This window comes from Xylona heveae, assembly GCF_001619985.1.
Source record: "Xylona heveae TC161 unplaced genomic scaffold L228scaffold_6, whole genome shotgun sequence".
Classification (NCBI taxonomy): domain Eukaryota; kingdom Fungi; phylum Ascomycota; class Xylonomycetes; order Xylonales; family Xylonaceae; genus Xylona; species Xylona heveae.
The window spans coordinates 1,308,460-1,333,651 of record NW_017264198.1 but is presented as its reverse complement, the minus strand read 5'-3'; the positions used below and the strand labels follow the sequence as shown (position 1 = coordinate 1,333,651).

At 48.5% G+C, this 25,192-nt stretch overlaps 8 protein-coding genes across 8 annotated transcripts; 1 reads left to right on the top strand and 7 right to left on the bottom strand.

The window, feature by feature from the left end:
• Positions 1-709: 709 nt before the first annotated feature.
• L228DRAFT_268868 (zf-DNL-domain-containing protein) lies at positions 710-1,605 on the bottom strand (the record flags this gene model as incomplete). Its single annotated transcript, XM_018335204.1, has 2 exons — positions 710-847; positions 1,111-1,605. 2 exons carry the CDS (start codon positions 1,603-1,605, stop codon positions 710-712), a joined length of 633 nt encoding a protein of 210 aa, XP_018187958.1.
• Positions 1,606-1,971: 366 nt separating this feature from the next.
• On the bottom strand, positions 1,972-4,187 carry L228DRAFT_248078 (hypothetical protein). The gene is made up of 2 exons (XM_018332781.1): positions 3,564-4,187; positions 1,972-3,511 (listed from the first exon to the last, which is right to left on the bottom strand). The coding sequence occupies exons 1-2, from the start codon at positions 3,915-3,917 to the stop codon at positions 2,348-2,350; spliced, it is 1,518 nt and encodes a 505-aa protein (XP_018187957.1). The 5' UTR covers positions 3,918-4,187; the 3' UTR covers positions 1,972-2,347.
• A 554-nt stretch (positions 4,188-4,741) lies between these two features.
• L228DRAFT_151786 (WD40 repeat-like protein) lies at positions 4,742-9,719 on the top strand. The gene is made up of 3 exons (XM_018329295.1): positions 4,742-5,474; positions 5,525-7,495; positions 7,553-9,719. The coding sequence occupies exons 1-3, from the start codon at positions 4,848-4,850 to the stop codon at positions 9,629-9,631; spliced, it is 4,677 nt and encodes a 1,558-aa protein (XP_018187956.1). The 5' UTR covers positions 4,742-4,847; the 3' UTR covers positions 9,632-9,719.
• Positions 9,720-10,173: 454 nt separating this feature from the next.
• L228DRAFT_151788 (hypothetical protein) lies at positions 10,174-10,862 on the bottom strand. Its single transcript, XM_018329296.1, has one exon. The coding sequence runs from the start codon at positions 10,654-10,656 to the stop codon at positions 10,279-10,281; it is 378 nt and encodes a 125-aa protein (XP_018187955.1). The 5' UTR covers positions 10,657-10,862; the 3' UTR covers positions 10,174-10,278.
• A 406-nt stretch (positions 10,863-11,268) lies between these two features.
• Positions 11,269-13,577, bottom strand: L228DRAFT_151768 (glycoside hydrolase family 20 protein). Its single transcript, XM_018329294.1, has 2 exons — positions 13,291-13,577; positions 11,269-13,170 (listed from the first exon to the last, which is right to left on the bottom strand). The coding sequence occupies exons 1-2, from the start codon at positions 13,447-13,449 to the stop codon at positions 11,482-11,484; spliced, it is 1,848 nt and encodes a 615-aa protein (XP_018187954.1). The 5' UTR covers positions 13,450-13,577; the 3' UTR covers positions 11,269-11,481.
• A 2,020-nt stretch (positions 13,578-15,597) lies between these two features.
• On the bottom strand, positions 15,598-17,596 carry L228DRAFT_151744 (glycoside hydrolase family 128 protein). Its single transcript, XM_018329293.1, has 3 exons — positions 16,392-17,596; positions 16,032-16,323; positions 15,598-15,971 (listed from the first exon to the last, which is right to left on the bottom strand). Exons 1-3 carry the CDS (start codon positions 17,453-17,455, stop codon positions 15,807-15,809), a joined length of 1,521 nt encoding a protein of 506 aa, XP_018187953.1. The 5' UTR covers positions 17,456-17,596; the 3' UTR covers positions 15,598-15,806.
• Positions 17,597-20,644: 3,048 nt separating this feature from the next.
• Positions 20,645-21,528, bottom strand: L228DRAFT_151687 (hypothetical protein). Its single transcript, XM_018329292.1, has one exon. It carries the CDS (start codon positions 21,235-21,237, stop codon positions 20,761-20,763), a length of 477 nt encoding a protein of 158 aa, XP_018187952.1. The 5' UTR covers positions 21,238-21,528; the 3' UTR covers positions 20,645-20,760.
• A 98-nt stretch (positions 21,529-21,626) lies between these two features.
• Positions 21,627-24,485, bottom strand: L228DRAFT_268863 (SCF ubiquitin ligase subunit CulC; the record flags this gene model as incomplete). The annotated part of the gene is made up of 4 exons (XM_018335203.1): positions 21,627-21,801; positions 21,921-23,812; positions 23,871-24,260; positions 24,441-24,485. 4 exons carry the CDS (start codon positions 24,483-24,485, stop codon positions 21,627-21,629), a joined length of 2,502 nt encoding a protein of 833 aa, XP_018187951.1.
• Positions 24,486-25,192: the final 707 nt, after the last annotated feature.

The following is a 25,192-nucleotide window of genomic DNA, read 5'->3' as shown; positions in this document are numbered from 1 at the left end:
TGTTTGCTGGAGTTTCATTTGTTGTCTCGGGAACTATCTCCTCTTAAATCAAGAACGGTTTTTTTCTTTTTCTTCTTCTATTTTCTTTTTTTTTGTATTTTGATGATTTTCTCAGTTTCTCAGTTTCTTGGCGCAGGATGGGTCTTACAAAAAAGTTTTTAACTGTCATCGTATGCAATATTAGTATCCAGTGTATATTTTTACTTGATATATTTGAATAATTTACCATACTTTGAGATCCATACATGTCGAGTCCCTTGATCCTTGAGTCTTAACGCATGAAAAAGCATCATGAGTGTATGAAAGTACTCTTGTTTGTATTGCCAAACTCCCAAGAAATCCCAAGGAAAAGAGGAGAGTCCATATAATACATCTCTCTATCTACATTTATCTAGTATACATATCTCCCTTTTTTTTCGACTCGAATCATTCGAATCGGCAACAGTGAGCAGTACCGACTTGTGCGCGCTCCCGCCTCGCTATATCTTACATGTCGTACATATTACACTTTTATCCGCCATTCCCTTTCTTGTTCGCCCGCACGTACATGTTTTCGCTGTCCTGCCATCCTGTATCGCAATCGCATTTTTGCAATTCTTTGCATTGGACCGACAAATTAAGAAGAGAGGCACGCTCATCAGACGACAAGAACAAACAGGCGTGGGTCGGAATTGAAAAAGGAGGCTGCTGAGGTAAATAACGACAAAAATTACTGAGTCTGGCGCTCAGTCGACGTGCCATCATCCCAGAACTCCACGTCGCCGTCTGTTCCGAGAGACCCCTTTTTCACGAGCTGGCCTTTTTCCCGCATCAGGTCTTCGATGGTCATTGGTTTGTCGGAGAAGATCTAGTGAGTTGACATGACGGATTAGCTTCTCGATTCCTGGTTTGTCTCCGCGGTCCTTCAATTGATGACAAAGTAGCAAAAAATGGGTTGCGGAGGAGGAGTATGGATGTGCACATGGAACACAAACATAAAAAGGGGGGGAGGGGGTTGAAGCTGGGAATAGAATCGCAGGAGGAGACAAGAGATACAGAGCAAAACACTCATGTAGGAAAAAAAGAAAAAGGGAAAAGGAGGGGGGGAAGTAGTATAGGAATATAACCTACCTTCAAATGATCACTGATAACATGCCGATTCTTACAACTCGGGCACGTAATCAGGACTGTGCCCTTATGATATCCCTGCTTCGACACGCGGTGCGCAGACCGATGCGAGCAGGGCTTGCACGTAAACGTCAATTCGTACGCGGGCTGTTGCTGCTTCTCCTGCTCCTGCTGCGCTTGTTCGCTCTGTTGTTGTTGTTGTTGCTGGCTATTCACTGCGGGCGCAGATGTACCGGATGAGGGCGCATCGCTGGCAGTCCATCGAGCGCATGTCGTCGACAGCGATCGCGAAAACGACGACGACGGAGAGGCGACGGAAGAGAGAGCGGGGATGTTGTGTCGCCGCAGATCCCGAGTCTGGTTGGCAAGCGAGAAGGATCGAGAAGATTGGAAATGACGCGGAGTTGTGCCGTTTCTTGCGGCGGCAGTGCAGGTGGTGCGTAAGGGAGAGCTGGATCCCCGTGCCAGCAGGGCGATGGAGTGGCGAGTAGATTGCATGACGTGAAGAAAGAGATGCGGGTGGTGTTCTGCGATAAGCCGGATGCGAAGGGTGGGGTGGGTAAGGGAGTGGTCGTGGGCGTGATAGGAGTTACTGGTATAGGAGAAATAATTTTGAATCTGGGATGTGAAAGTATGACGATGGTTTTGGTTTTGGTGTTGGAGGTTCGATGGGAGATGAGATTGATTGATTGACGGTGATAAGATATGTTATGATAAGATCCTACAGATCCTACGTCGATCTAAGGAATGGGTTAGGGTTTAGTTAGCGGTGGCAGAGGATTGGCATGGTCATGTATTGGATTTTGGGAGGGCTCAATATATAAATGAATTAAAGAAGTAAAAGTTCTTTGTATTTTAGATCAAGGCTACTATGGAACTGCCGCACAAGGAAATACGTCGAAATTATTGATCTGGGCGTTGCTCTATTCGGGAGCAGATCAAAACTTGGCTTTGAAATGATATTCGCTCACAGAGGTTATATTATGGTGATATATGAATGGAAATGTCTACACCAGAACGAAATACGCACTCGCTCTCATATTACGGTAATGACATATATAGATATGAAATATTGTCGGATGACGCGCTGAATGATGCTGTCTAGAGAAAAAATGATACCAAGTGAATACATAGAGGGTATAGAAACAGTGGGAATGATCATGATGCGCAGCGGCAGGCTGGGCGAGAAACCATCCAGAGGTCACAACGCTCATGTGCCAGTGATTGCATGGGATTATGGCTAGTTCAAATACCCAGTTTCGTGTCTACGAGCAGACTTCGACCTGGGCCCTCTTCCACGCCCGGCCCCAGATAATGTCCTCTTAGGACGGTGGTCGGGTGTAGCAAGCTCATCAGCAGACGTTGCAGAATCGTGATTACATACAGCATCTGTTGAATTTGAAGGCGTTGTTTTAGTTTCACTTGATGCTTCTCGTGGACGTCCAAGTTTCTCTTTCTCGTTTGCAGCGTTTATGAACAGGTCCCGTTGTTCCTTTGCGAAGTTTCTGGCATTCCTGAAAGCGCCGACACCTTGACGGAATTGGTCAATCGATCCAGGCAGGTACCAGCCTCCAATCTGGTTCATGTAATAGTTAGTCTTCCTTCCAGGAGCCTCGGATAGGCCTGGATGAACTGTGTATAACGTCAACGTGCCAGTATAATAAATTGAGACCAATGTGTAAGCGTTTCCATCGTACCCCAGGTCCGTGTCAAATGACTGTAAGTGAAGCATTGCTCTAGCACCCAAAGCGCCATCATATAGAGCTTGCCGTGTAGCAACTGTCATCAGCCCATCTGGTCCCTTGCCTTCGCAAAAGAAATTTGGTAGTATCGGAATGTGAAGCTGTCGTGACGGGATAATATAATGACTCAGCTCATTTCGAACTTGTTTGTTGAGTTGTTCTGCGCGCGCACCATCGTAGAAGTCTGGCTTGGCAGTGACCAGCTCGCGGGATAAAGGCCTCAGGTTTCCAAAGAGCTTATCCTCTTCACAGGGGATAGAAGAATCTCCTCGAATGATTGGGAAACATGAATTCATCAGCTTTGTCTCACTTCGAGCTTCTCTATGCCTTTCAACAAAATTCTCAAATCCTTCATCAGAGAATCGAGAAGGAGAGAGCGATAGTCTTCTTTTTCCCAAACGATGTTTGATAGCATCCCAGTTCTCTGGCTTCGGGTTGCGGCGGCCCGCTGGGTCACGGTATCCATCCGGGAAAATACCGCTATCGATGAGACATTGCTCAAAATTAGCGTCATATGCAGAGGACCTTTTCTCTGTTGTAATTGGCTTTGAAGGATCCGACGAGATACCACGCAGCCAATGTGCCGCATTGGCCCCTCTACCGGCGGACCTCGATCGACCTCTCGACCTTGACCTCCCTCTGGACGTCATGCCCGGCCAATACTAGTTAATATGTTAGATATGGTGAAACGTATGAACATGAAGCGATACGCACCCCTCTAAGGTCAGAAATATCAGGTCCTCCGCGTCGCGCAAATCGTTGCAAGCTTTCTATCTCTTCGATACCTACAGGTGGCAGGCTTCGTTCATGCAGTGAACGGCTGAAAGAAGGCGACGACGCAGCCTTAGATAGCCGTCTATCATGTTCTTTCAACGAATTCCCCGTAAGATATACCTTGGAAAGACTATCCCAGTATTCTGAACGAGCTGAGCCGTGGTCTTCCTTGGGGCTAGACTTCAGCCTCTTGGCGGGCGGAAGACGAGATTGAGCGTTTCGAGGATTTAATAAACAATCGTCTCCTCGGTGGGAGCGTCGTCGTTTTTTCCCGCGCGATGAATTTGGATACATAGGGTTCAGCGAAGAGAAAAGAAAAAGGGCATGTCATAATATATTAGCGGGTGCCACGATATACCCTGCGATTGGAATTGGAGATGTCGTTCCGTCTGGGGGTGGGGGCTGCTGCCTGCCTGCAAGTGGACGAAAGGAGTAAGTTAACTAATTGATTGGGTGTTGCTCAAACGGGAAAAATGGCCGCGAGTCAATAATGTCGATATATGGTAGATTAAAGTCCATTATATGGCTGCACGTCGAATAATAATATGGCAGCTAATTCATATTTGTGTTCCTGCTCCGTGGTGTTGAACTATGAACGGGGACCTCTTCTCCCCAGATCATCACGATCACGTGATATGACTTTCGGAAACTAGAGATAAGCTTAATAAATAGTTTCAGTTAAACTTCACTAAAGCAATGTCAATTCATCTAAGCAAACACAATCACTGCCTTGATGCAAATGGTCAAAAGCATCGGCAATTCAGACTTCCCACGTGGTCATTCAATGCTAGTTGACTTGCGGGGGCCTCGACAGGGATTAAACAGCTGAAATGGATAGCGACCCCGCCGATGGTATAATTTTATCACGGATTATTCGCAATCCGTAACCTAAGCCCGAGCTTTCTAGAGACGACTGCCATGGAGTGCAGCAACGAGTACTTGGCAGACATTGGTCTGGCAAGTTGACCAAATGTGTCAGGACAAAGGTTTGATCATGGATATACATCAGCATCTACATTAGGGCAAAACTGACTTGGATGACTGTCACTTTTACGGCTGGCACATACTTAGCTTGCAGCCTTGTCAAAGATTCCGCAGCTGTATGGGCGCTCTCTGATTGGTTCCAGCTCTTTCAGCGTGTCATCAACCGCCAATTATCAAGCTGAATGGTTGTTGTTCGCTGTAACCTATGTCATCAGATCTACGCAAAATACTGTGCACAAAATGGATAAGACTAAGTTGTCCGTGAAGGAAAAAATCGAGCATTATCGTCAACGCTTGGCAAAGAAGAATACCAGAGAGGTTCAGAATGGTGCGATAGGTAAAGCCAGTTCTCCGCCCGTTATCCATGCTTCCCAGATTGTAGTGTCTACGACGAACCGTAACACCTCAGAACCACAGTCTTCAGAAGCGTTAGGGAGTTCTGTCCAGGGACCAGCATCTGCCGTCCGATCTGGTGTCAAAAAATCACCTACTCCAAAGTCTGCGACTCTACAGAAGCCCACTCCGGCCCTTGATCCCGAGGCACTTTGGGACTTAGCCTATGATGCGCTCAAGGCGGAGGATTCAGAATTGCTCAACGACTACGAATCGATCCTGTCTCGCAAGCTTACCACCTCACAGGAAGCTGAGGGAAATGTCATTGCGCAGGACAACCAATCGGAGAGGCGAGTGCAGATGAAATGCCTTCTGGACGCTGAAATAAAAGGTTTGGAGAAGGCCGCCGGCGTCGAAAGGAAGGTTGGCAACGCGATACGTATCGTTCTGTCTGCCAAGAGTGCAATTGGCACAGCTCTAGACTCAGTTACGGTCGCGGCTCTGGCGTGGGCGGGTGTCTGCGTTGCGCTACAGGCAAGTTTTCGATCAAGACACAACAAGGGTCAGCACTCATCATGCTCTAGTTCTTTCTGAACCCCATCGAGGAGACGAAGGCGAATAGAGATGGGATCATCCAAGTCATTTATAATATGAAATGGTACTCGAGCCTTTCAAAATTCCTTCTTGAAGACACGGTCACATATGACAATCCCATTACAATGTTGCGTTCTGCCTTGGCCGATCTCATCCTTCACCTCTACAAGGAGCTCCTCAGGTACATGGTGAAGAGCATCTGTGCGTATAATCGGAATAAGCTACATCAATTCTTGAGAGGTATGGCTCAGCTGGACGACTGGAAGGGAGAACTTCATGGCGTTAATGTGGCCGAGAAGGCTGTCACGACTGCCGTCAGCGATTATACCGGGCGGCAATCCAATTCGTACTTGGCATTGATGGCCTGTATGCATGCTACCGAGCAGCAGAGTAAGGTCATGCAGCAGCTGTGCATAACGGACATGGGAGCGGAAATTCAGTCCCTCGAAGAACGTAAAGATCAGTTGGTCGCTGACGCTTGGCAATGGATCCTTGACACAGAGGACTACAAGGAATTCGTGAAATGGCCGGACAGCAACCTGAAACAGCGTTTATGGATTAAAGGCGATGCGGGAAAAGGAAAGACGATGCTTCTGGTTGGCATCATACGCCACCTGGAAGCCCAGCTCGAAACGCACCCTGATCAGCCTAATCTGTCATACTTCTTGTGCCAGGGAACAAACGATAAATTAAATACAGCTACTGCAGTAATGAGAGGATTGATATGGATGCTTATACGGCAAGAAAAGACGCTTGTGCGACACGTGGAAAAGGTGTACAATGATCTCGGCTCAACGCTTTTTCAGGATCATAACTCCTTTTACAACCTGAAACAGGTTTTTTTTTCCATGATCAAAGATGATAATTTGAAGCGAGCATTCTTGATCGTTGACGCACTGGATGAATGCCTCACCGAGGAGCCAGGGCTTCCGCAACTCTTGCAGTTTATCAATGAAACGTCGAGGAACAATGATAAAATTAAGTGGCTCATTTCAAGCCGAAACGATTCTGAGATTGGATCGGTGCTTGCCCAAAGCCAAGCGGGGACAACGCTCTCTCTTGAACTCAATTCCGAGTCAGTTGCCGGTGCTGTCAAGGCTTACATTGAACATAAGATGGATGACTTCAAGCAAAAACACCGCAGGGCTTTCGCGGCGAGCAAAGACCTGTCTCGTTACAACAAGCTGGCAGGCGTCCTGGAAAGAATTAGCAAAGAACTGCTGCAAAAGTCTAATGGTACCTTCCTCTGGGTAGCATTAGTGTTCAAACAAATGGAAGGATGCAGAGCATACGAAATCGAAGACGAATTCTTGAAGCTAGTGAAGAATCTTCCTCCAGGACTGGACCACCTCTATTCAGCAATGATGCGTCGCTTACTGAACTCTCGAGATGCTACGCTCTGTACTCAAGTTCTTTTGATCACGTTCAATGCTTACCGTCCCCTCCACATCTCTGAGCTGGCCATGCTTGCCCAGCTACCAGATCTGGCAATTCATGAAGAGATTGTGGCAGCTTGCGGCCTGCTTACCATTCGACAAGATGTTGTCTACTTTATTCATCAATCTGCAAACGATTACCTCGGAAAGTTCAAAGCTGAGATTTTACCTGAGATCTTTCCCTCGGGACTTGCGCAAGGCCATCGCGTCATGGTGACGCGGTCATTGGACGCCTTGTCAGACTTGAAGAGGAACATTTATAATTTGGATTATCCTGGCTGTCCTATCGAGGAAGTCAGAGTTCCAGACCCAGATCCCCTTGCTTCAGTTCGCTATTCTTGTGTCTATTGGATTGACCATCTTCGTGAAATTGAAGAGAGACAGGGTGAAGTTGGCCTCTCTGATGACGGCGCGACTCATCAGTTCCTGAAGAAGCACTTTCTCCACTGGCTTGAGGCTCTGAGCCTAATCAGCAGCATATCGGAAGGAATCCTTGCCATATTGAATCTTGTTGAATTTCTTGCCGTTAGTCCATACCAAAACACCCAACCCATTTCATTCTAGTACACTGACCTAATTTAGCAAACGTTATCCGAGTCAGAACTTCTTCGCCTCGTTCAGGATATGCGGCGGTTTGCGTTGGATCATAGAGATGTGATCCAGAATTTTCCCCTTCAAGTCTATGGGTCGGCTCTAGTGTTCAGCCCTTCTTGTAGCTTGATCCGAAAGCTTTTCGAGAGGGAAGAGCTACAATGGATAATTTCTAAGCCGATTATGCAGGATGACTGGGGCGCCTGTCTCCAGACTTTTCACCACGGCGGCCACTTCGTTTTGTCAGTTGCCTTCTCGCCAGATGGTGAGCGAGTTGCATCTGCATCGGCAAATGGTACTGTCAAGGTCTGGAATTGTAATAATGGAGCATGTCTCCAGACACTTCACCATGATAAGGATGCCAGTTCAGTTGCCTTCTCACCAGACGGTGAGCGGGTTGCATCTGCATCAGAGGATTGTACTGTCAAGGTCTGGAATTGTAATAATGGAGCATGTCTCCAGACACTGCACCATGATAAGGGTGCCACTTCAGTTGCCTTCTCACCAGACGGTGAGCGGATTGCATCTGCAGCAGAGGATGGTACTGTCAAGGTCTGGAATCTTTCCAATGGAACCTGTCTCCAGGAGATGCAACACAACAATGCAGTTCTTTCGGTTACTTTTTCACCAGATGGCAAGCAGGTTGTATGTGCATCTTGTGAGCGGACTGTCAAGGTCTGGGATTGTAATAATGGAGCATGTCTCCAAAGTTTCCGAAATGATGGCCCAGTAGATTCAATTTCCATCTCACCAAACGGTCAGCAAATTGCAACAACTGCATCAGATCATGGTAATACTGTCAAGGTGTGGGATCTTTACAATGGAGCCTGTCTCCAGAAGATGCAACATGACAATCAAGTTGATTTGGTTGGCTTCTTGCCAGATGGTCGGCAGGTTGCATTCATGTCAGGCAGTCCCTCTGTTATTGTCAAGATCTGGAACCTCAACAGTGGAATCTGCCTGAAGAAGCTTGAACTCGAAAACCTGGCTTTTGACGGCGCGTTCTCCCCAGATGGTCAACAGGTTGCAACTGTATTAGTTGCTACTGTCAAACTCTGGGATCTTAGCAGTCACAGACCGTGCCTCCAGACATTTGACCACCATGGCCAGAGAGTACATGGAGCTCTTATCTCACCAAACGGCCTGCAGGTTGCCTCTTTTAGTTCTCAAACTATCAAGCTTTGGGACTCTAAAACGAGCACCTGCCTCCTGACACTTTACCATGAAGGTGATTGGGTTTCTTCGGTTGCATTCTCACCTCATGGTCACCAGGTTGCATCTGGATCAAGTAAAGGAACGATTCGGATTTGGGATCTTCAGGATGGAGCCTGTCTCCAAAGATTTAACGATCACGAGGAAGAGGTAAGGTCAATTACCTTCTCACCGGATGGGTGGCGGATTATATCTATATCGCGTTATGAGACTGTCAAAACCTGGGAAGTCGATAGTGGAGCATATATCCAAAGTCTCGAGAGACATCATGGCAAAGGAGTTTCTCAAATCATTGTCTCACCCGATTGTCAGCGATTTGCAACTTTATTAGACGGTGTTGGCCCTGCTGGCCTTGACATTATCAAAATCTGGGACTCTGGCAATGGATCCTGCCTTCAGACACTTAAAGCCCGTACCAGTCTATTTGCATTTTCCGCCGATGGTCAATGGCTTCTAACTGCCTCAGATGTAGGGCCTACCAAGCTTTGGGATCTCAACAATGGCACCTGTGTCCAGATACTGGAAAATATAGGATTTCGTCACATCTACAAAACATCATTTGATATGGATTGTTTGTCCTTTTCGACGGATAGAGGCACCGTTTTAATAGATCTCTCGCCAGCTTCACCCGTCACATCGAGTGGAACACAGCCGTTGAAACTACATTATCGAGGCTACGGTTTGAGTGCTAATCAAGATTGGATCACGTGGAATGGTCGAAACGTCCTTTTCCTTCCATCGGAATATCGATTAGTTGATAATCGTTCTGGAGAAGTTCATTCGTTCAATATAGTCATTGGATCTCTTTCAGGTCGTGTTTTAATCTTTACATTTTCTTCAACGGTTTTTCCTTTCTGATTTATCTACCCCTTCTTTTTTTGCCATTTGCCCTTTAGCCTTTGGTTTACTTCGCTTTTGTTTTCTGCAATTGTTTCGTTTTTAATAGCTTCCTCGTTCAATCATCCAACATTCCCTGCATGCACGGGCTTGATGACCTATCAATTGCGATCTTTGACTCGGAGTTCCAAACCAGTTCAGTCCGATACTTTACCAAAACAGTTCCAACGCGAGAGGCTATAAATAGAGCAAAAGAAGGATGGAAGTAACACGGCTGTATGGCGCACTCGAGTTGTGCCATTAGATCGCTCTTTGACTCCTGGAGTCCTGCAGGCCTGGGACCTGACCCTGACCACAGACACGACCACAACTCCGATCTTGTGACTTTGCGATCTTGCGACTTTGTGTTTATGTTTTATATTGTGTCTGTCATTCGCGCTACCACCAGGCCACGCCATCCAGGCCACGCTTCACTCCTCACCCCTCCCCCTCAACTGACAGCCGCGGGACCAACCTCATGAGATCCGCCCCCTCCTCAGCGAATGCTCTATCGACGCAGTGCCTTGATCTTTTGTCAGTATCACTTGTCCAATGAGCAGTTTGAACCTCCTGCATCCATTAAACCCTTGAAGAAAGGAAAACTCTACGAAGAATCTAGTTGCGGATTTTTACTTTTCTTTTTTATTTTTTTTATTTTCTTTTTCTTTTGTAAGGTTATTCTGGTTTTTTCTCGGGCCCGGGTTGGAGGTTTTTGGACCCAGTGAGAGGAGGAAGTTCAGAGGAGGATACGGAGGGAGGGAAGTCGACGCCGGAGAGAGGCCCGCTGAGAATAGGGACGGGGCGGGGTGCTGCAGAGGTAGAGATGCGAGATGCGAGATGTGAGGTGCGCGAGGCGGAGGTACTAAGAAGTGAAGAAGGAAAATGACTAGACAAAAGAAGAGTAGGAGGAAAGATGGACGACGAAGGAAGAGAAAAAGAAATTTTGAACCAAGGGGAAGGGGAGGGAAAAGGAGAGAATAAAGACATCCATGCTGCATTGCTGCCATACCATACTATACGCCGTGATTCGTAACTCGTGACTTGACTCCGAACGCTACAATGAGACTCGCAATGTGACTTGCATGACTTGCAACCGGACGTCAGTCAATCTCATCTTGATAGTTCATTAATATGACTGTCCATGAAACATGTCTTTTCTATTTTTATTCAATTTTATTTTATTCGATTTTTCTTTTATTTATTCGTTGATTTATTTAGTGACTTGGTTGATACTCATCTCTTGATGATATAGCTACAGCCAGCAAGCACAAAGTACTAAGCGCGAAGCTATATACCTAGCCATATACCTAGCTAGCTGAAACTCGGACAAGACATAGAGCTAGAGAACTAAGACACCAAGAAAAGTTACAGCTGGGACAGAGAGGGTACTGTAACAGTGAACAGTGAACAGTGACAAGGAAGAAGTAGATATGAGTGTCGTGTCAAGTGTTTAGCAGTATGGTAGGATAATAGGATAATAGGATAGCAGGATGGTAGGTAGGCAGACAAGTTATATGGAGGTACGAGATATCTTATGAGCGATGAGCCAGAGTAATGAGCAACAAGCAATGAGCAATGAGCAACGGTGAGAATGACACGTTACACCCCAGAAACGAACAAGGAAAGAATAAGAAAAGAAGGGGGGTGTGGAAGAAAACAATGGATGAATAAGAGGGATGACAAGGAGGCGGGAAAGTAAATAATGGATAAAAGAGAGGGATGACAAGGGGGTGGGAAAATAAAATAATGGACAAAAAAGAGCAAGAAAAGAAGAAATGCAAACAGGAGGGGAAACAAAAAGAAATAATGGATAATTAAAAGCAACCACCAGACTATGCCAACGCACACTGGGTTCCATTCTGCGTACAAAACACCATCTGCACCGGCCCGGCACCAATGCCCCTCGCGACCAGCCGCTCCCTCATCTCCGCCAGCCGCGGGCTCGCCTCGACCTGGCTTCGATTCTGGCCCTGCGCATCTTTCGCGCCCGACCACAGCACCTCCGCCGCGGCCGCCGCACGGGGCCAGAGCATACTATCGAGAATGACCGGATCGGTCTGCTCGCTCCAGATATGCACCTCGCCGCCGAGCACCAAATGAGTTGCATTATCAGGCACCCCCGCTAGGGGATCATACGAGTATACTAATCTCCAGTTCTTCGTCGGGGAGCAGTAATCCGCGTACGGCCAAAACGAGCTCTGCGCGGGACCATAGAAATCGAGCCACTGGCCTTTTCCGCAGTCGAGGTACCAGTAATTGTAGTTTCCCGCTAGGGCTTTGTGTCCCTTGCTCACCGTGTCTGCGACGGAGGCGTCGGAGAGCCATGTCTGCACGATAACGGAGGAATCGAGAGTCAGGTTCCAGACGAGAAGCATTTCCTCCCAGACAAGGGGCGTCATGCCCTGTGCGAGAATGCGGGCGTGCATGTTTGACACAAAGTCCTGGAGCAGGGGCTGGATGACGGTGGTGGAGTTGGACTGGACGGTGTCGTCAAGGAGGTACGCGTTGACGTTGACTTCGTCGCCGCCGGTGTGGAAGGCGCTGCTGAAGGGCGATACGCGGGGCAGGAGGTCGGCGAAGAGGGCGTCGATGAATTGCGTCACGGCGGTGGAGTTGAGTTTGAGCTGGCCCGAGGGCGGCTCGGCAGAGTAGGTGTCCCAGTCCGGCTGGACGTTAAACGCGGTGATGAGTTCCGGGTAGGCGAACCAGATGGAGGCGGTGTGGCCGGGCGTGTCGATCTCAATGTAGACTTCGACGCCGCGGTACGCGCCGTAGGTCTGGATCTCGGCCAGGTCGTCGGGCGAGTAGGTGTAGCCTGTGCGGTAGGAGCCTTTGAGGGCGAGGTCCGGCAGGGACGGGATTTCCAGGGGCCAGGACTGCGCGTCGGTGGCGTGCAGGTGCAGTCGGTTCATCTTGTTGTAGGAGAGTGCGTCGATGGTGCGCATAATGTCCTTGGGCGTGTAGTAGTTGCGTGCCACGTCCATGTTGAGCCCGCGGTGGACGAAGACGGGGGCGTCGGAGATGGTGACGGGGGCGTAGGGCGAGTAGACGCCCGCGCCGCGGTGGGAGTGTTGGTAGAAGAGCTGCGTGAAGGTTTCCAGCGCGCGCAGGATGCCAATGGGTGTGACGCTGGTGATGTTGACAGCGCCGTCGGCGGTCACGAGGAGGGTGTAGGATTCGTCCAGTTCGCCGTCGGTAGGGTGGAAGAGGTTGTTGTTGTCGGAGGAGGAATTTGATGATGAGGTAGTCTGGTTTTGGTAGATGCTGACAGTCTTGATAAATACCCTGCCGTCGGTCACGGCGGGTTCAAAGTCAGAGTGCCGCGGGTGGAATTTCCAGGGGATAAAGTTTTCGGTGAAGATGGTATAATATGCCCTGTCCACGGCCGCTTGGACGACGGCGTGAGCAGAAGCAGGATTTGAGTTGTCTTGGCTGGAGTCGGAGTCATGACTGCTGCTGTTTTGGTTCTTGCCCTTGTCATTGGGCTTGTCTTCATTCTCATTCTGATTGTTACTTTGATTCTGGAGAGGGGGGTTAGTATTATAGTTTGCTTGGATCTGCAGCTGGAGCGCTGATTGCGACTGCAATTGCAACAACTGGGATTGTGCAAATGATGGAGAATAAGGCAAGGAACACTGTACATTATCCCCTACTCCATTGATATCAAACCGCACATCGGGACTGAGCCAGACCACAGACGTCCCGTTGCTGTAATTTGATGGGATTGGCCAAAGCGCCGAGACAGAGGGGAGCAAAAGTGACAATGAAAAGAACGCAGAAAGCAGCAATGATTTCATCATCAACGCAATGTCGGTTTGTAACTTGATGTTGTGGTTCTCATTCAATTCATTTGACGTTTACAACAACAATAACAGCCATCAATTGTCAATTGAACTTTTGTTCAGTCTGGACTCTGGATAAAATAAGAGAAAACAGAATCAGAGACGGCACTGCAAGGTGTCCGTGACGGTTGTGACGGTCGTGGCCGTTGTGACCGATGAGCGTTAAACTGCAAAAGAATGCCAAGTGCTGCAGGTTACCACGGTAGACCCTGCGATGCCGGCACCACTGCGCCTAGACGTCCGTGTCCTCGTGGAGCTTGGAGCTTGGAGCTTGGATCTTGAATCTTGGATCAAGCGTAGGCTCGTAGCTATAGTTTATCGTATACTATATCGTATATCGGCGGGGTAACGTTGAAAAGATTAAAGGCAACCCTCTGGGGGTAACGTATCACTGTGGATACGCGAGGATTGTGCAGATCTATTCTCATGAACCATGGGACAGGAGGGTTTAGATGAACTCCCTTGGTTCTTGGCGAGGCTTCAATTGTTTCTTTTGTGTTTATTTTATTTTATTTTTATTTTATTTTTGGTTCTTTTTCTGTTATTTTTCTGTTCCTTTTTCACTGTTCTTTTTTTGGTTTATTGTTTTTTCTTGGCTAGCACCCTCTAATGCCTCCGCGACTTCTCAAGGGCAAATGTGTTGGATCGTGGAGGTTACTCGCCAACGTTGCAGACACCGGTGAACGTTAAACCCCAAAGGTATAACTAGGTAGGTAGGAGGGATGCGGGGTTTCTGGGCAGAGTTTATCCTTGTGGTAAAATGCCACACCTTTGGGGTATTAAGATGAGTATTAAGGTGCGGCAGAAGATGTAACCTGTAGCCTGTAACCTGTAGCCTGTAACCTGTAGCCTGTAACCTGTAACCTTTGCGCTGGGCATTTAAGATACAGCGTCACCGGCTGCGGCAGAAGGAGGAGGGTGGGCAAGGAGGAAAGAAGGGAACCGGACCCAGAGAGCAATCGGCCATAAGCAATTGAATACTCTGTACTGTACTCCGTACGACAATCTCTTCTCTTTAAATTGCTTGAGACGAGAAAATGCCTGAGAGACAAAAATTGCTCGAGAAACAAAGAAAGATCATGGATCTCGCCTGTGACCTGTCATGTCTATCAACTCCCCGACGTGACTATCCCAATTGACAATTGACAATTGACATTTGACATTTGACATTTGGCTTTGACAGAATGGAGCAGGGGAGCCAGCTTTATCCCGTCGTGAGCTCGAGCTCCAGAGCTAGGAGTACCGACAGTATACTACAGTATACTCCAAAAGTGCAATCACACTGACACTGACGCCAAAGACATCCTTGATCATAACATACAGAGTACATCCACGTCAAATGCATCGACAGATACGACGCGACCATTATCATAGACAGGCATTGTCCCTGTTCTTTACCCCGTACTGCGTCACTTATCCCTTTTCACTGAATCAATCCTTTCAGGATGGGACAACACCGAACATTCACAAAAGCACGCACACGCGGAAGCACAAGCATCGACGCAGAGCACAAGGCACGCGACGCATGACATATAACACATGAAAAGACACTTCGTTTAACAACCACACAACACGTCATCTCATGATAGGCAATACATGCAAGATACCGAATATCATTGTCTAACTCGTTTTTTTCTCAACTTGCATGGTCATCATTCGTAAAGAAGATAAAAAAAAAACACAACAAAAGTCCAGGTCAGTCTCGTCTCAGACGAGAACCCGACCGCATTTTACTTTCCTCTTTACGACTCAACTTCAGGCTCCACTCATCGTGAGACCAGCTCCACGAGAACTAGTAACCCAAAAGTTCAAAAGAAAGAGGAAAAGAAAAATGTCAGACCCTTCGCTATGCTGCTGCTGCTGCTGCTGGCTGCAAAAGAAGAAAGTAAAAAGTTGAAAAAAAGATCATAATGCAAGTAAGCTAAATGAAGCAAATAATGCGTGGTTTGGAACCCGCTTTGAAAAATCGAAGATGGTGATGATGAAGATGATGCAAAATCTACATGTGATCAGCTCAAAGACCACCAACCAGAACCAATCCTGTATTGACACGAGTGCAGGCCGGAAAGCAAATCTTTTTCGTAACTGTCGTCGAAAGAAAGGTGGAGACAAGTATGAGAAAACGATTCCCCCCGTTATCCAACCTGACCATTCCGTAGTAGCTCCGATAGATCCCATGCAGAAAAATTTCATCACATCACTATAATGATCTTGCTCATCCAACTGATACCTCCCCCAATATTCACACCAAAGACAAGTCTAAGAACTCCCAGAGAAACAATGGTCTAGTTGAAAAGTTGACAGACAGACATTGCTTAGTTGCTGTTGTAGAGCGAGCCGAGAGCCGAGAGCGCTTCGCCCTCAATGAGCATGCCGTCGGCAACCATAAAGTAGGCGTAGCGCTCAACATAGTCTTGGGAGTCGAGCCAGGGGAGCATCTGGGAAAGGAAATCCTGAGTGTCTCCAGAGGTGGGAGCAAACTGAAACGGAAAAATAAATTAGCCATTGCCAAGCCAGATTCGATCCAATCTACAGCTTACCTCAGTAACCCAGATGGGCTTGTTGAATTGCTTCCAGGCGGTTTCAATGTGGCTCTGGAGGTCAGATGCCTCAATACCGTACCAGTGAAGGTTGATATAGTCAATCTGGCATCCATCGCAGGCCTCAATAAAGTTGCCCAACCAGGTGAGACCCATCTGGCCACCACCGTTGGTGACTGCGGGGGAACCAAGCTTAGCCTTGCCAGCGAAAGGCATCATGTACTGCTTGTAACCGCTAGCGGCGTCGGAGGGAGACAGGTTGGATTGGGAGCTCTGGTCGGGCTCGTTGAATCTAATGTCGTTAGTCAATAAAGTTCAGTGGCCAAAGGGGGGAAATAAGAAGGTAAATAATAAACATACGACATGAGGTGGGTGGCACCATTCTCAATGGCAGACGAGGCAATCTCGCTCCACTGACTGGTGAAGTCGGACGAAGTGCCCCAGAGCAGAGGAACGTAGTTGAAGGAGTTGCTCAGACCGCTCGAGGAAGAGCCCCAGTTGTAGCCCCAGGAGACCTGAGAAGATCCCTCGAATCCGTCGCAGAGCGCGGCGGAATTGTATGCAAGACCACGCTTTCCGTTGCCCGAAGCAGTAGGTGTAGCAGAAGCGGAGCTGCTAGTGGAAGACGCTACAGTCGAGGATGCGGCAGCAGTGGTGGTGGGAGTGGTCGACGTGGTCGAAGAAGTCGAGGAGGATGCGGCCGCAGTGTAGAACTGGCCGCCAGCAGCAGAAGTGGTGCTGGAGCTAGGGAGGGCCGACGAGGATGCCACGGAAGAGCTTGAAGGCGCAACATACGACGAGGAAGACGGGTTCGCAGAGGTCGAAGCTGCCGCAACCTCGGCAGACGAAGACGAGGGGGGAGCGGCGTAGCTGCTGGCCGAAGGAGAAGCGTAGCCGGAAGAGGGAGCGTAGCCGGTGGAAGCGGCGTATCCAGTGCCCCATGACGAATGCTTCGAGTGCAGAGACAAGTGGCCGTAACCGTGCGAGGACGAAGCTTGCGCGGGAGCCAGATAGGAAGAGCTCGAGGACGAGGCAGCTGCTGCAGCGGAAACCGTGGTGGTCACGAGATTGGTGGCAGTCACAGTGACGGTTTGGGGAACAGGGCAGCTGCCGACAGAGCTTGCAAGGACAGAGGAGCTGAGAGCCGCAGCGGAAGCCGAGGGAGCAGAGGAAGAGGTGGGCTCGACGGTGACAGTGAAGACCTCAGTCGTGGTGGACGAGTGCAGATTGGTCACGGTCGTCTTGGTGGTGTAGGCGGTGCCAGCAGCAGAGCCCGAGGACGCGACTGAAGCGGTGCCGTTACCCATTGAGTAAGGACCAGAGCCCCAACCACCAGGAGATCCAGTGGGGTTCTGGCCCGAGGGGAGAGCCATGGCAGCAACAGCGCCGAGGGAAAGAAGACCGAGATGCTTGAGAACAGACATGGCTGATGAGTCTTTCGAGATGTGAGCGAGGGCAAGATGTTATTGTTGTTGTTGTTGAAGCTGTCGATGTTTGTTTATCGAGCAAGTGATTGCAGTAAGACGGGGGCTGTCAACAGCAGAAGGATCGAAACAAATTCGCAAAGTCGACAATTGGATACCAACCAGTGGCACCTTCAAAGACACAACACGCGGGTGCTTTGGGAAAGGATGTTGGGGGATTGGGAGAAAGGATTGAAGCGCTCGACAGCACGAGAAGCGTCGAAGCAGATGGGCAACGATAGGCCTAGAGAAAGGAACGAGCGAATGCTCTAGTTGAAAGGGAGCGACAGCAGCGCAAAGGATGCAGCAGACGAGAGAACGTAGGCGTCGACGGAATGGGAAGAAAGGGAGGAGAAGGAGGATTGGGGGGGGAAGGATGAGTCTTAAAAGGGAGAGAGAGAGTGTGAGAGAGTGAGAGAGGGACGGGACGGGACAGGACGGGGAACCGACAGGGCAGCGAGTGAATTTGAAAAAGGCTGAAATGAATTGACTGGGGGGGTTGTTGAAGCGAAACCCAATCTGGAGAGGGGGGAAACCGACAACAACACACGGCAAAGGAAAAGAGAGTGTGCGTGTCCCTGTGTGGGTGTGTGGGTGTGTGTGGCTCGAGCGAAATACTTGTACAGAATCGTAACACTGCTTTTTCAAGATTTAATTTGCATGAAGCAGCCTTTATAGCTATTCTATTGTATCGTGATTGATTGATTCATTGATGGACTGACAGTCCCCACGTCTCTGTCTCACGCGGCTCATCTTACTCCATGTGTTTGTATCAGACGTCGAAGATGCAATCATTTCCAAATCTCATCATTCGTGCCGCATGTTCTTTATCGTCGTCATCATCGTCGAACTTTCTCAACTGTTTGAAGTTTCTTCCTCCCGATGACTGTGATCCACCCACCCATCTTCCCTTCTCATGCATCGTTGTTCTCGCGCGCCTGCATGAGGGGGCGCTGTTCGGGTGTCTGAGCATCTGGCCCAAGAGAAACCCCATTCATGTGGATCATCTAACGTGGACGGCCCAAGAGAGGAGGGCGGTCAGTGGGCGTTAGACTGGCTGCCGTCGGAGCTTTAGGTGACTCTGGTGTTGCGCTCCGACGACTTACCGGTCCATCACCCGTGCACACGGGCCCGCCAAGAGAGAGCGAATGGGAAATCATTCGGTCGATCCTCTCGTCTCTCCAGATTTTAATCATTTTTCTTGATTCTTCTCGTCAGCTTCGATCCTTTGATTTCGCTTTTCCCCTTTCCTTTCGTTTTCATCTCCGGTCTGGCTCCCGTGTTTGTGCGTTGGAATCACCTTAGACCCTGGACGATCAAATCCTACCAATTGGTAAATGTGGTCGAGGGCGGTCAGCCACTAGTCAGGTACCGCCATCCGCGATCCAATCACTTTGATAGAGAACTCGGGTACCTGAGTGGTTCGATCACATCATTGGCTCAACCCCAGTCACTCCCCAACGACCGGCTTCTTTTGGCGCGTTTCGCCTTGTCCCGTGTATAACCATGGTCGCCCCCTAACTATCGTCTCTGTTCAATCGACCCGAGGGCTTTCGACTCGGACGTTTTCCTCACCTTTAGTCCATCCGTAGTAGCTCCACTCACTCTCGTTCTGATATCGAGTAACATACTCCGGTACAGTTTCCCTGTGCTTTGCTACCTCGTAAACCTCTCCGTAATCTTTCATCGCGATGACACAGCCTTAGCACCTTCAGAGCAATATTGGTTGTGTAAAAGCATCACATTAGCTCTCCCTTTTCATTCCATATCGCTTGCTACGGTGTTCACCGAGAGCTGTAACTCCGAGCCATCATCGTCATGTCTTGCATAGCCACGATATGGCATCATTTTTTCCTGAGACTGTCAACAACAATATCATTCTCTCTTAAACAAAAACGCCGCCTTTGACATCACTTCATTGCTCGCCGCATACCTAATGCCAAGCTTTTTCCCTTCTTCCGATCGGCCACAATGTCTTGGGCTTAGAAACCCTTCTCCTTTATCGGCAATGGCGCACGCGCTTCATGCCATCGGGACATTTCACATTCCAGTCAAATAACGTTACCGCATTCCGCCGTTGCCAATAGTGACAACTATTGAAGAGTTCGCTGTAGAGTTATCATAAAAGGTACAACTTGTGCTCTTTTCCAGCATCAATGCACGAGCTGTTCTGTTGCTTCAACTTAGACATTTTGGTTGGTGCGATCTCCTCAATTTCCGTAGTGCGCAAATTGTTATCAGCTATAGCATCGAGTCGAGTTATCCCCGAACAAACAAAAAATTTCAGTTTGCACAGAACAGTCGGCATGAGCGTTCTCGAAGCATCATGAAAATGACCGAAACAGATGGCCAACATAGTAAACGACGATATTTGCATAATATTTCCGTGCCGTTTAAGAAACAAGATAGACCCACAGTGTGTTCCAGACCTTCCGCTGTACTCACTGTAGTGGATGCATGGGGGATAATATGTTCCGGCTTTCGGGAAGCTGAACCGATTAATGGGACAGTACCTGATTTCAGTAGCGTTGCTTCGGCGTACTTGATAGCCAAAAGAGACCCCTGTCTTTCAGTAAAAGGCGTTCTGTAGTGCGATTACCGCGTCCACGTAATCCATGCCTCCGTCTTTATCAGTAGGCGCCAAGGCAAAACACCGTTATGGCCTGCCGTGTCGCACCACCTTTTTCTTTCCTATGAGAGTGGATCTCCATCGAACGGCTCAGTTAGAGTACCTTCGGTAGGTGAGTAGTGTGCTGTATTGTTGGTTGCGCAGCCATGTGGCAGGTGTGGAGCAAGCACAAAGTCTCCATTTTTCGAGGCACAGAGCGGCAGAAGTGGAAAATGGTGGAGGAACAAGTAAATAGAGCGGAGGATGTGAAGCGGCAGTAGTGCCGAAACAAAAGCCCCCACTCTAACCACTTAAGCGAAACACGCTTCCCCAATTGGTCCCCGCAGTTATGCCAGCTGTCGCTCTTGCCTGTTATCTTTAACTGTAGCGACCATGGCTGAGCCCACTGCACTGACTCAAATACCATTCATTCCATCTACGTCTACCGGAGTACCGACTGCTGCCTCACGCGGACACTTAATGTTTCAATCTTCCTGACAACTTTTCCCATGAACATGATGGATTTTCCGTGAGACCTGTTCTCTATCCCATGTCTCAAAATCACGTGGGAGATCGTGTCTCTACCCAAGCCCAGGGCAAAACCAGTCCTGAGGAAAAATGATATACTGTCTCTCACCGCTTAGTCTGAAACACAGATCTACAACACGCCAACATATGCATGAGCACCGGGGAAGAAAACACAATCATGCCCGGGCCATCGGAAACAGACAGCCATGCAGGGCAGTCGGAACACTGACCATCTGAATGCAGCGTTGGCCTCCCAGGACGCAGTAGAGATCTCTGTGCGTAAATGTCCACAATTACAGAAATCCACATGCATGCACGTAAATCGATAGGAAGAAAATATGTACACCCAAGAGGGGAAAGAAAAAGAAATGTATGTGTCGAATATGCACACCCATCCGAAACACCAGGATCCGATCGATAAGAAGAGAAAGCGGGGCAAAAAGAAAAAAGAAGAGGCTTTTGTGCAACAGTTGAACAAAAACGGCAAAGTAGAGTGTCTGAGGCGAGAAAGAAGAGTCAAAACCCGAGACTCTGAAGAATACCAACAACAGGGAGAACGTATGCTGATGACGGGGCAAAAACAAAGGGCTGAGACAACATGCTCCATACAATACGCTTGCCTTGCAAAATACGTACAAATGCCTTTGAGAAAAAGCCCGTGAGGATGTGGAATAGACCAGTGACCACGAGGTAAAAAAAAAAAGGTTTGGAAAGCCCGAGGACCAAGGAAAGGGACGAAAAGAGAAATTTTTTGAAACAAGACGCAGGGATTTTGGCAAAGCCAGGACAAAAGTCTTCGGTCCAGTCGATGCCTGAATTCGTCAAGTCATCATGTTCATCCATACCGAACCCGCGCCTATGAGAATTGAGTATTGTCGCTGGGCAAGAAGCAGCGATAATCATGGCCGGAATAGCCGGAAGAAAAAGCAGGAAACAACATGATTTAGATACTAAACCACAGGGGAAGAAATAAACCAAACAATGAATTACGCCACTCTATGCAAGATAGCGATATGCAGGCCGTTCAGCATCTTCCACTCGCTCAAGGTACTCGCGTTCAATCAGGCTCTCAATTCGCTTCTTGACCATATTCACGTCCGGTACAAAGCGACTCGCCAGTTGCGTAATGACTTCTGTGATAAGCTGCTGATGCGAAAGTTCTTTTCTCTGCCTATAGAGTTACACATCCGTTAGCATTCGGTCTGCTTTTGAAACTCAGTGCCCCTCTCTGTTGCTTCTTTCAAACTTTGGCATCGATAAGGGAGGGAAAGAATATGACATGTCACGTACTTCATTGTTCGCACAATGGCAGCTTCTATTGTGCCACCTCGCGAATCATTATTTTTCTTTTCCGTCTCCTTGCGCTCTTCTGTACCTTCGACCTTGTTGCCGCTCGACACCACTCCCACCTTGATCTTGAGAAATTTGCTGTGGAAGTTCTCGTTAAAGTAAAACTGGTCGGTAGGCTTGATATCCTTGCTCATTGGCTCTTTGATGAGGATCCTTGTCTTGGGTGCCACCGCAAGCGATTGTAAGTTCCGAATCAATTCGTTGGTTGGAATATTTGTTCGTCCCTGAACGTCTTCAAACGTGTAGCTTTCACCAGGAGGCAAATCGTTGAACAACAGGAGAATGACCATGGCATAGGTTGAGACATTGAGCTCATGCCTTCGCTCCTTGCTGGATTCCTTGCCCGGTACCTTCGGAAAAGTCGCTCGGACGTCGGCCGTACCCATGTTGGCCTGCCATGTGAGCACTCGACCATTATGCTTCTCCATGTAAAACTTTTCGAAACTCTGCTTGACTCGCTCCACCGCTTGAGGGAAGATGCACCTAGCTCGGCCTTCTTCCCCGCTAGTTGATGGCGCCATTGCCTCCAGGGGCCACATTGTGCTGGTGAGAACATTGATGGCGAGCTCAATGCGCTTCTGATCGGGATCGCCGAGCTTGGCAATCTTGTCTTTGAAGCTGGACGTGAGATCCTCGGATACGGTCATATCCTTGAACATTCCTTCTAGTTTTTGCGTGAAATGGTTTCCGACCTCCATCTTCATCCGCGAAATCATTTGCCTCTCTACATCACCGCTGACGGACTTGCCCATGAGTAATCGTCGACAAAGATGCTTTTTGTAATAACGCTCAAACATATCCTTATCTTGAATGTACCGCAGCAGCGTGATTGCCTTTTCCAGGACTGCGTCAACTTCATTCTCTGTCTTACCCTTCAATCCCTTCTTTAGGTTTTCATCCAAGAAAAGTGAAATGTACTCGGAGCTTCGAGGAAAGGCATTGATAAAGTCAGAAAAGCTCCGTGTCAAGGCCGTCTGCAAGCCTTGATCTGACCCAAAAGCCCTGATCCAGATGTTGTCATATTTGTCCTTGAGCTGTAGCACATCGTCTACCCACTTGATTGCGGCAGCAGTCTGCTGATTTACTGGCCTCTCAGCAGGAGGCTTTGCATCACCTTTGCCTCTGGTCTCCCCATTTACTTCTGGCGGTTGAGGTGGAGGGGCTTGAGAAGAGTTGATCGCAGCATTGTTAACGTCACTGCCGAGCTCAACCACGCGTTTCTGAAGCGCTCGACGTAACTCCTCCTTCTTGGGGTCCACTCGCGCGTTCAATTCATACACCAATTCCAGCTCTCCTATCCTGTCGTTGTCGAGCATGTGCTCTACCCCGCTGCCCTCCATGTCAATTACCTCCCGAATATTGCGTTTGATGAGCTCATCCTCGACAACAGAAGTGATTTTGGGTGCTGTAAGAGGCGACAGGGTAGATCTACACCGATCCTGTTCTTCACTGATCCTCTTCCTCGTATGTCGACAGTATGTTCCGGCGTCAGAGGATCTGAGGTGCGACGCTCCCTCGGCCTTATAGAATACGCGGCTCTCGTCCAGGAAATCCGGTTCGAAGGATGTTAAGTAAAGCTTTGTGCTTTCTTCCTCCTCTTCCGTCTCGTAGAGGCCCTCCAGCATGTATGCGCATGATCGAATGAGATTCTTGTCGATAATGTCACCTTCGCGCTCCATCCGCACTTGGTCAAGAATGACAGAATTAAGTATCATAGCCACGGTTGTAGGATCCTCGGCCACCAAAGGCGAGCGTAATACGCAGTCCCGAAATAGCGCCATTGATGCAGCAAAGATGGACGGCCGTCGGTTGTCCGTACAGTACACCCGATCCTGTGAATTAACCATGTAAGCAGCCTGATGCTTCTACCGTGGCTCTTTATTAACATACCATATACATTAGGACATCTGTTGTCATATTCATGCAGAGATTGTGGTCTTCCCAAGCCGATTTCAACGCTTTCATAAATTTCTCCCCTGCCACTCGTCTTTCGTTGGCAGTCATGCCGCTTATGGATCCAGCCGCGCCAGTTAGAAGACCGCCGGTGAGAGACGATCGGATTCGTCCACGAACTTCGGTGCTGAGCCAATCGTGCTCGAATTGTTTGACCTTCTCGTACAATGCTTCGCCCTTCTTTTTCAGCACTAGCTTATAGGCATTTCGATACAGCTCTTCAAATGACAGCTTCGAGGCATTCTTGGTATGTATCTCGCGTAAAGAGGAGGCAAGGACTGCCCACATGGAGTCAAAGTCGACATTGTCTCCCGGAGTTGAAAGACCCTACACAGTCGGATTAAATTAGTTACGGAGAGCTGTGAGTACCAGGAAAAGGCGAAAGCGATGCTTCTCGCTGTGGCAAGTGTCTCTGGATTAAAATCATCTCACTGGGGTAAGAATCAATCCGGAGAAAGTACTTATTCCCAGCATCCCACAGATAGAGAGTATTTGGTATGCGCTTACCCTTCGCGGAGCCCTGATCTTGCCTCTTCCTCGGCCTGTGAGCATCCTAAAAGCGTTCCAACCAACGCTACCGTCTGTACTTAGCGTCCTGGGCCCAGTTATCAGAAATCAATGAAATAAATTCTAAATGGGAGGAATGGTGTGGCAGAATGAAGCCTCTCTAGGCAGTGAAATGGAATCAAGAGATGCTTGAAGCTCGAGACGGCGATTGCCGGCGGGTGTTTCTAGTCCACGCCAGTCCTCCAGTTACGTAGGCAGATGATGCCGGAACCTTTCCTAAGATATAGGATCAACAATCACAACTCTCCTATCAAAAACCCTTATCACGCTGGTCAGGGAGTGGATATCTTTGACACAGCTCCTTCTGACATGCTTCCGTTGCTCTACTTTTGGTTTTACGCAAGATGTGACCGCATGGGTTTATTTCATAGTTATGTTAGTTCTTCTAAACTCCGCATCTGCCACCCCGCGCCACATGTGGCTCCGAGTTAGCTACCGGGTGGAACCGAAAACTCTCAGGCAAACGAGGCCAATAGCCACAAACCAGCAATAACATCCCTATCAAAGGAGAGAGATTGAAGCACCTTCTGTCTCGTGGTGGACAAGACAAATTTTGGGGATTTACATCTCAACCTATAGCACATTAGCCATGATAAATTTATTCCTTGTTTAATTCTGTATTCGTTTTTATGTATTTATTGATTGATTGATTGATTGATTTTTTTTTTTTTTTTTTTTTTTTAAAAACCGAA

Excerpts from the sequence above, each read along its gene's own strand:
- L228DRAFT_248078 (XM_018332781.1), bottom strand. The coding sequence starts at position 3,917 with ATGTATCCAAATTCATCGCGCGGGAAAAAACGACGACGCTCCCACCGA. Across the intron at positions 3,512-3,563 it reads ATATTTCTGACCTTAGAGGG|TATTGGCCGGGCATGACGTC; the intron begins GTGCGTATCGCT and ends CATATTAACTAG.
- L228DRAFT_151786 (XM_018329295.1), top strand. The coding sequence starts at position 4,848 with ATGGATAAGACTAAGTTGTCCGTGAAGGAAAAAATCGAGCATTATCGT. Across the intron at positions 5,475-5,524 it reads GTGTCTGCGTTGCGCTACAG|TTCTTTCTGAACCCCATCGA; the intron begins GCAAGTTTTCGA and ends ATCATGCTCTAG. Across the intron at positions 7,496-7,552 it reads ATCTTGTTGAATTTCTTGCC|CAAACGTTATCCGAGTCAGA; the intron begins GTTAGTCCATAC and ends GACCTAATTTAG.
- L228DRAFT_151788 (XM_018329296.1), bottom strand. The coding sequence starts at position 10,656 with ATGGCAGCAATGCAGCATGGATGTCTTTATTCTCTCCTTTTCCCTCCC.
- L228DRAFT_151768 (XM_018329294.1), bottom strand. The coding sequence starts at position 13,449 with ATGATGAAATCATTGCTGCTTTCTGCGTTCTTTTCATTGTCACTTTTG. Across the intron at positions 13,171-13,290 it reads TCAATGGAGTAGGGGATAAT|AATCAAAGTAACAATCAGAA; the intron begins GTACAGTGTTCC and ends CCCCCTCTCCAG.
- L228DRAFT_151744 (XM_018329293.1), bottom strand. The coding sequence starts at position 17,455 with ATGTCTGTTCTCAAGCATCTCGGTCTTCTTTCCCTCGGCGCTGTTGCT. Across the intron at positions 16,324-16,391 it reads GGTGCCACCCACCTCATGTC|ATTCAACGAGCCCGACCAGA; the intron begins GTATGTTTATTA and ends TAACGACATTAG. Across the intron at positions 15,972-16,031 it reads AGCCCATCTGGGTTACTGAG|TTTGCTCCCACCTCTGGAGA; the intron begins GTAAGCTGTAGA and ends TTTCCGTTTCAG.
- L228DRAFT_151687 (XM_018329292.1), bottom strand. The coding sequence starts at position 21,237 with ATGGAGCATGTTGTCTCAGCCCTTTGTTTTTGCCCCGTCATCAGCATA.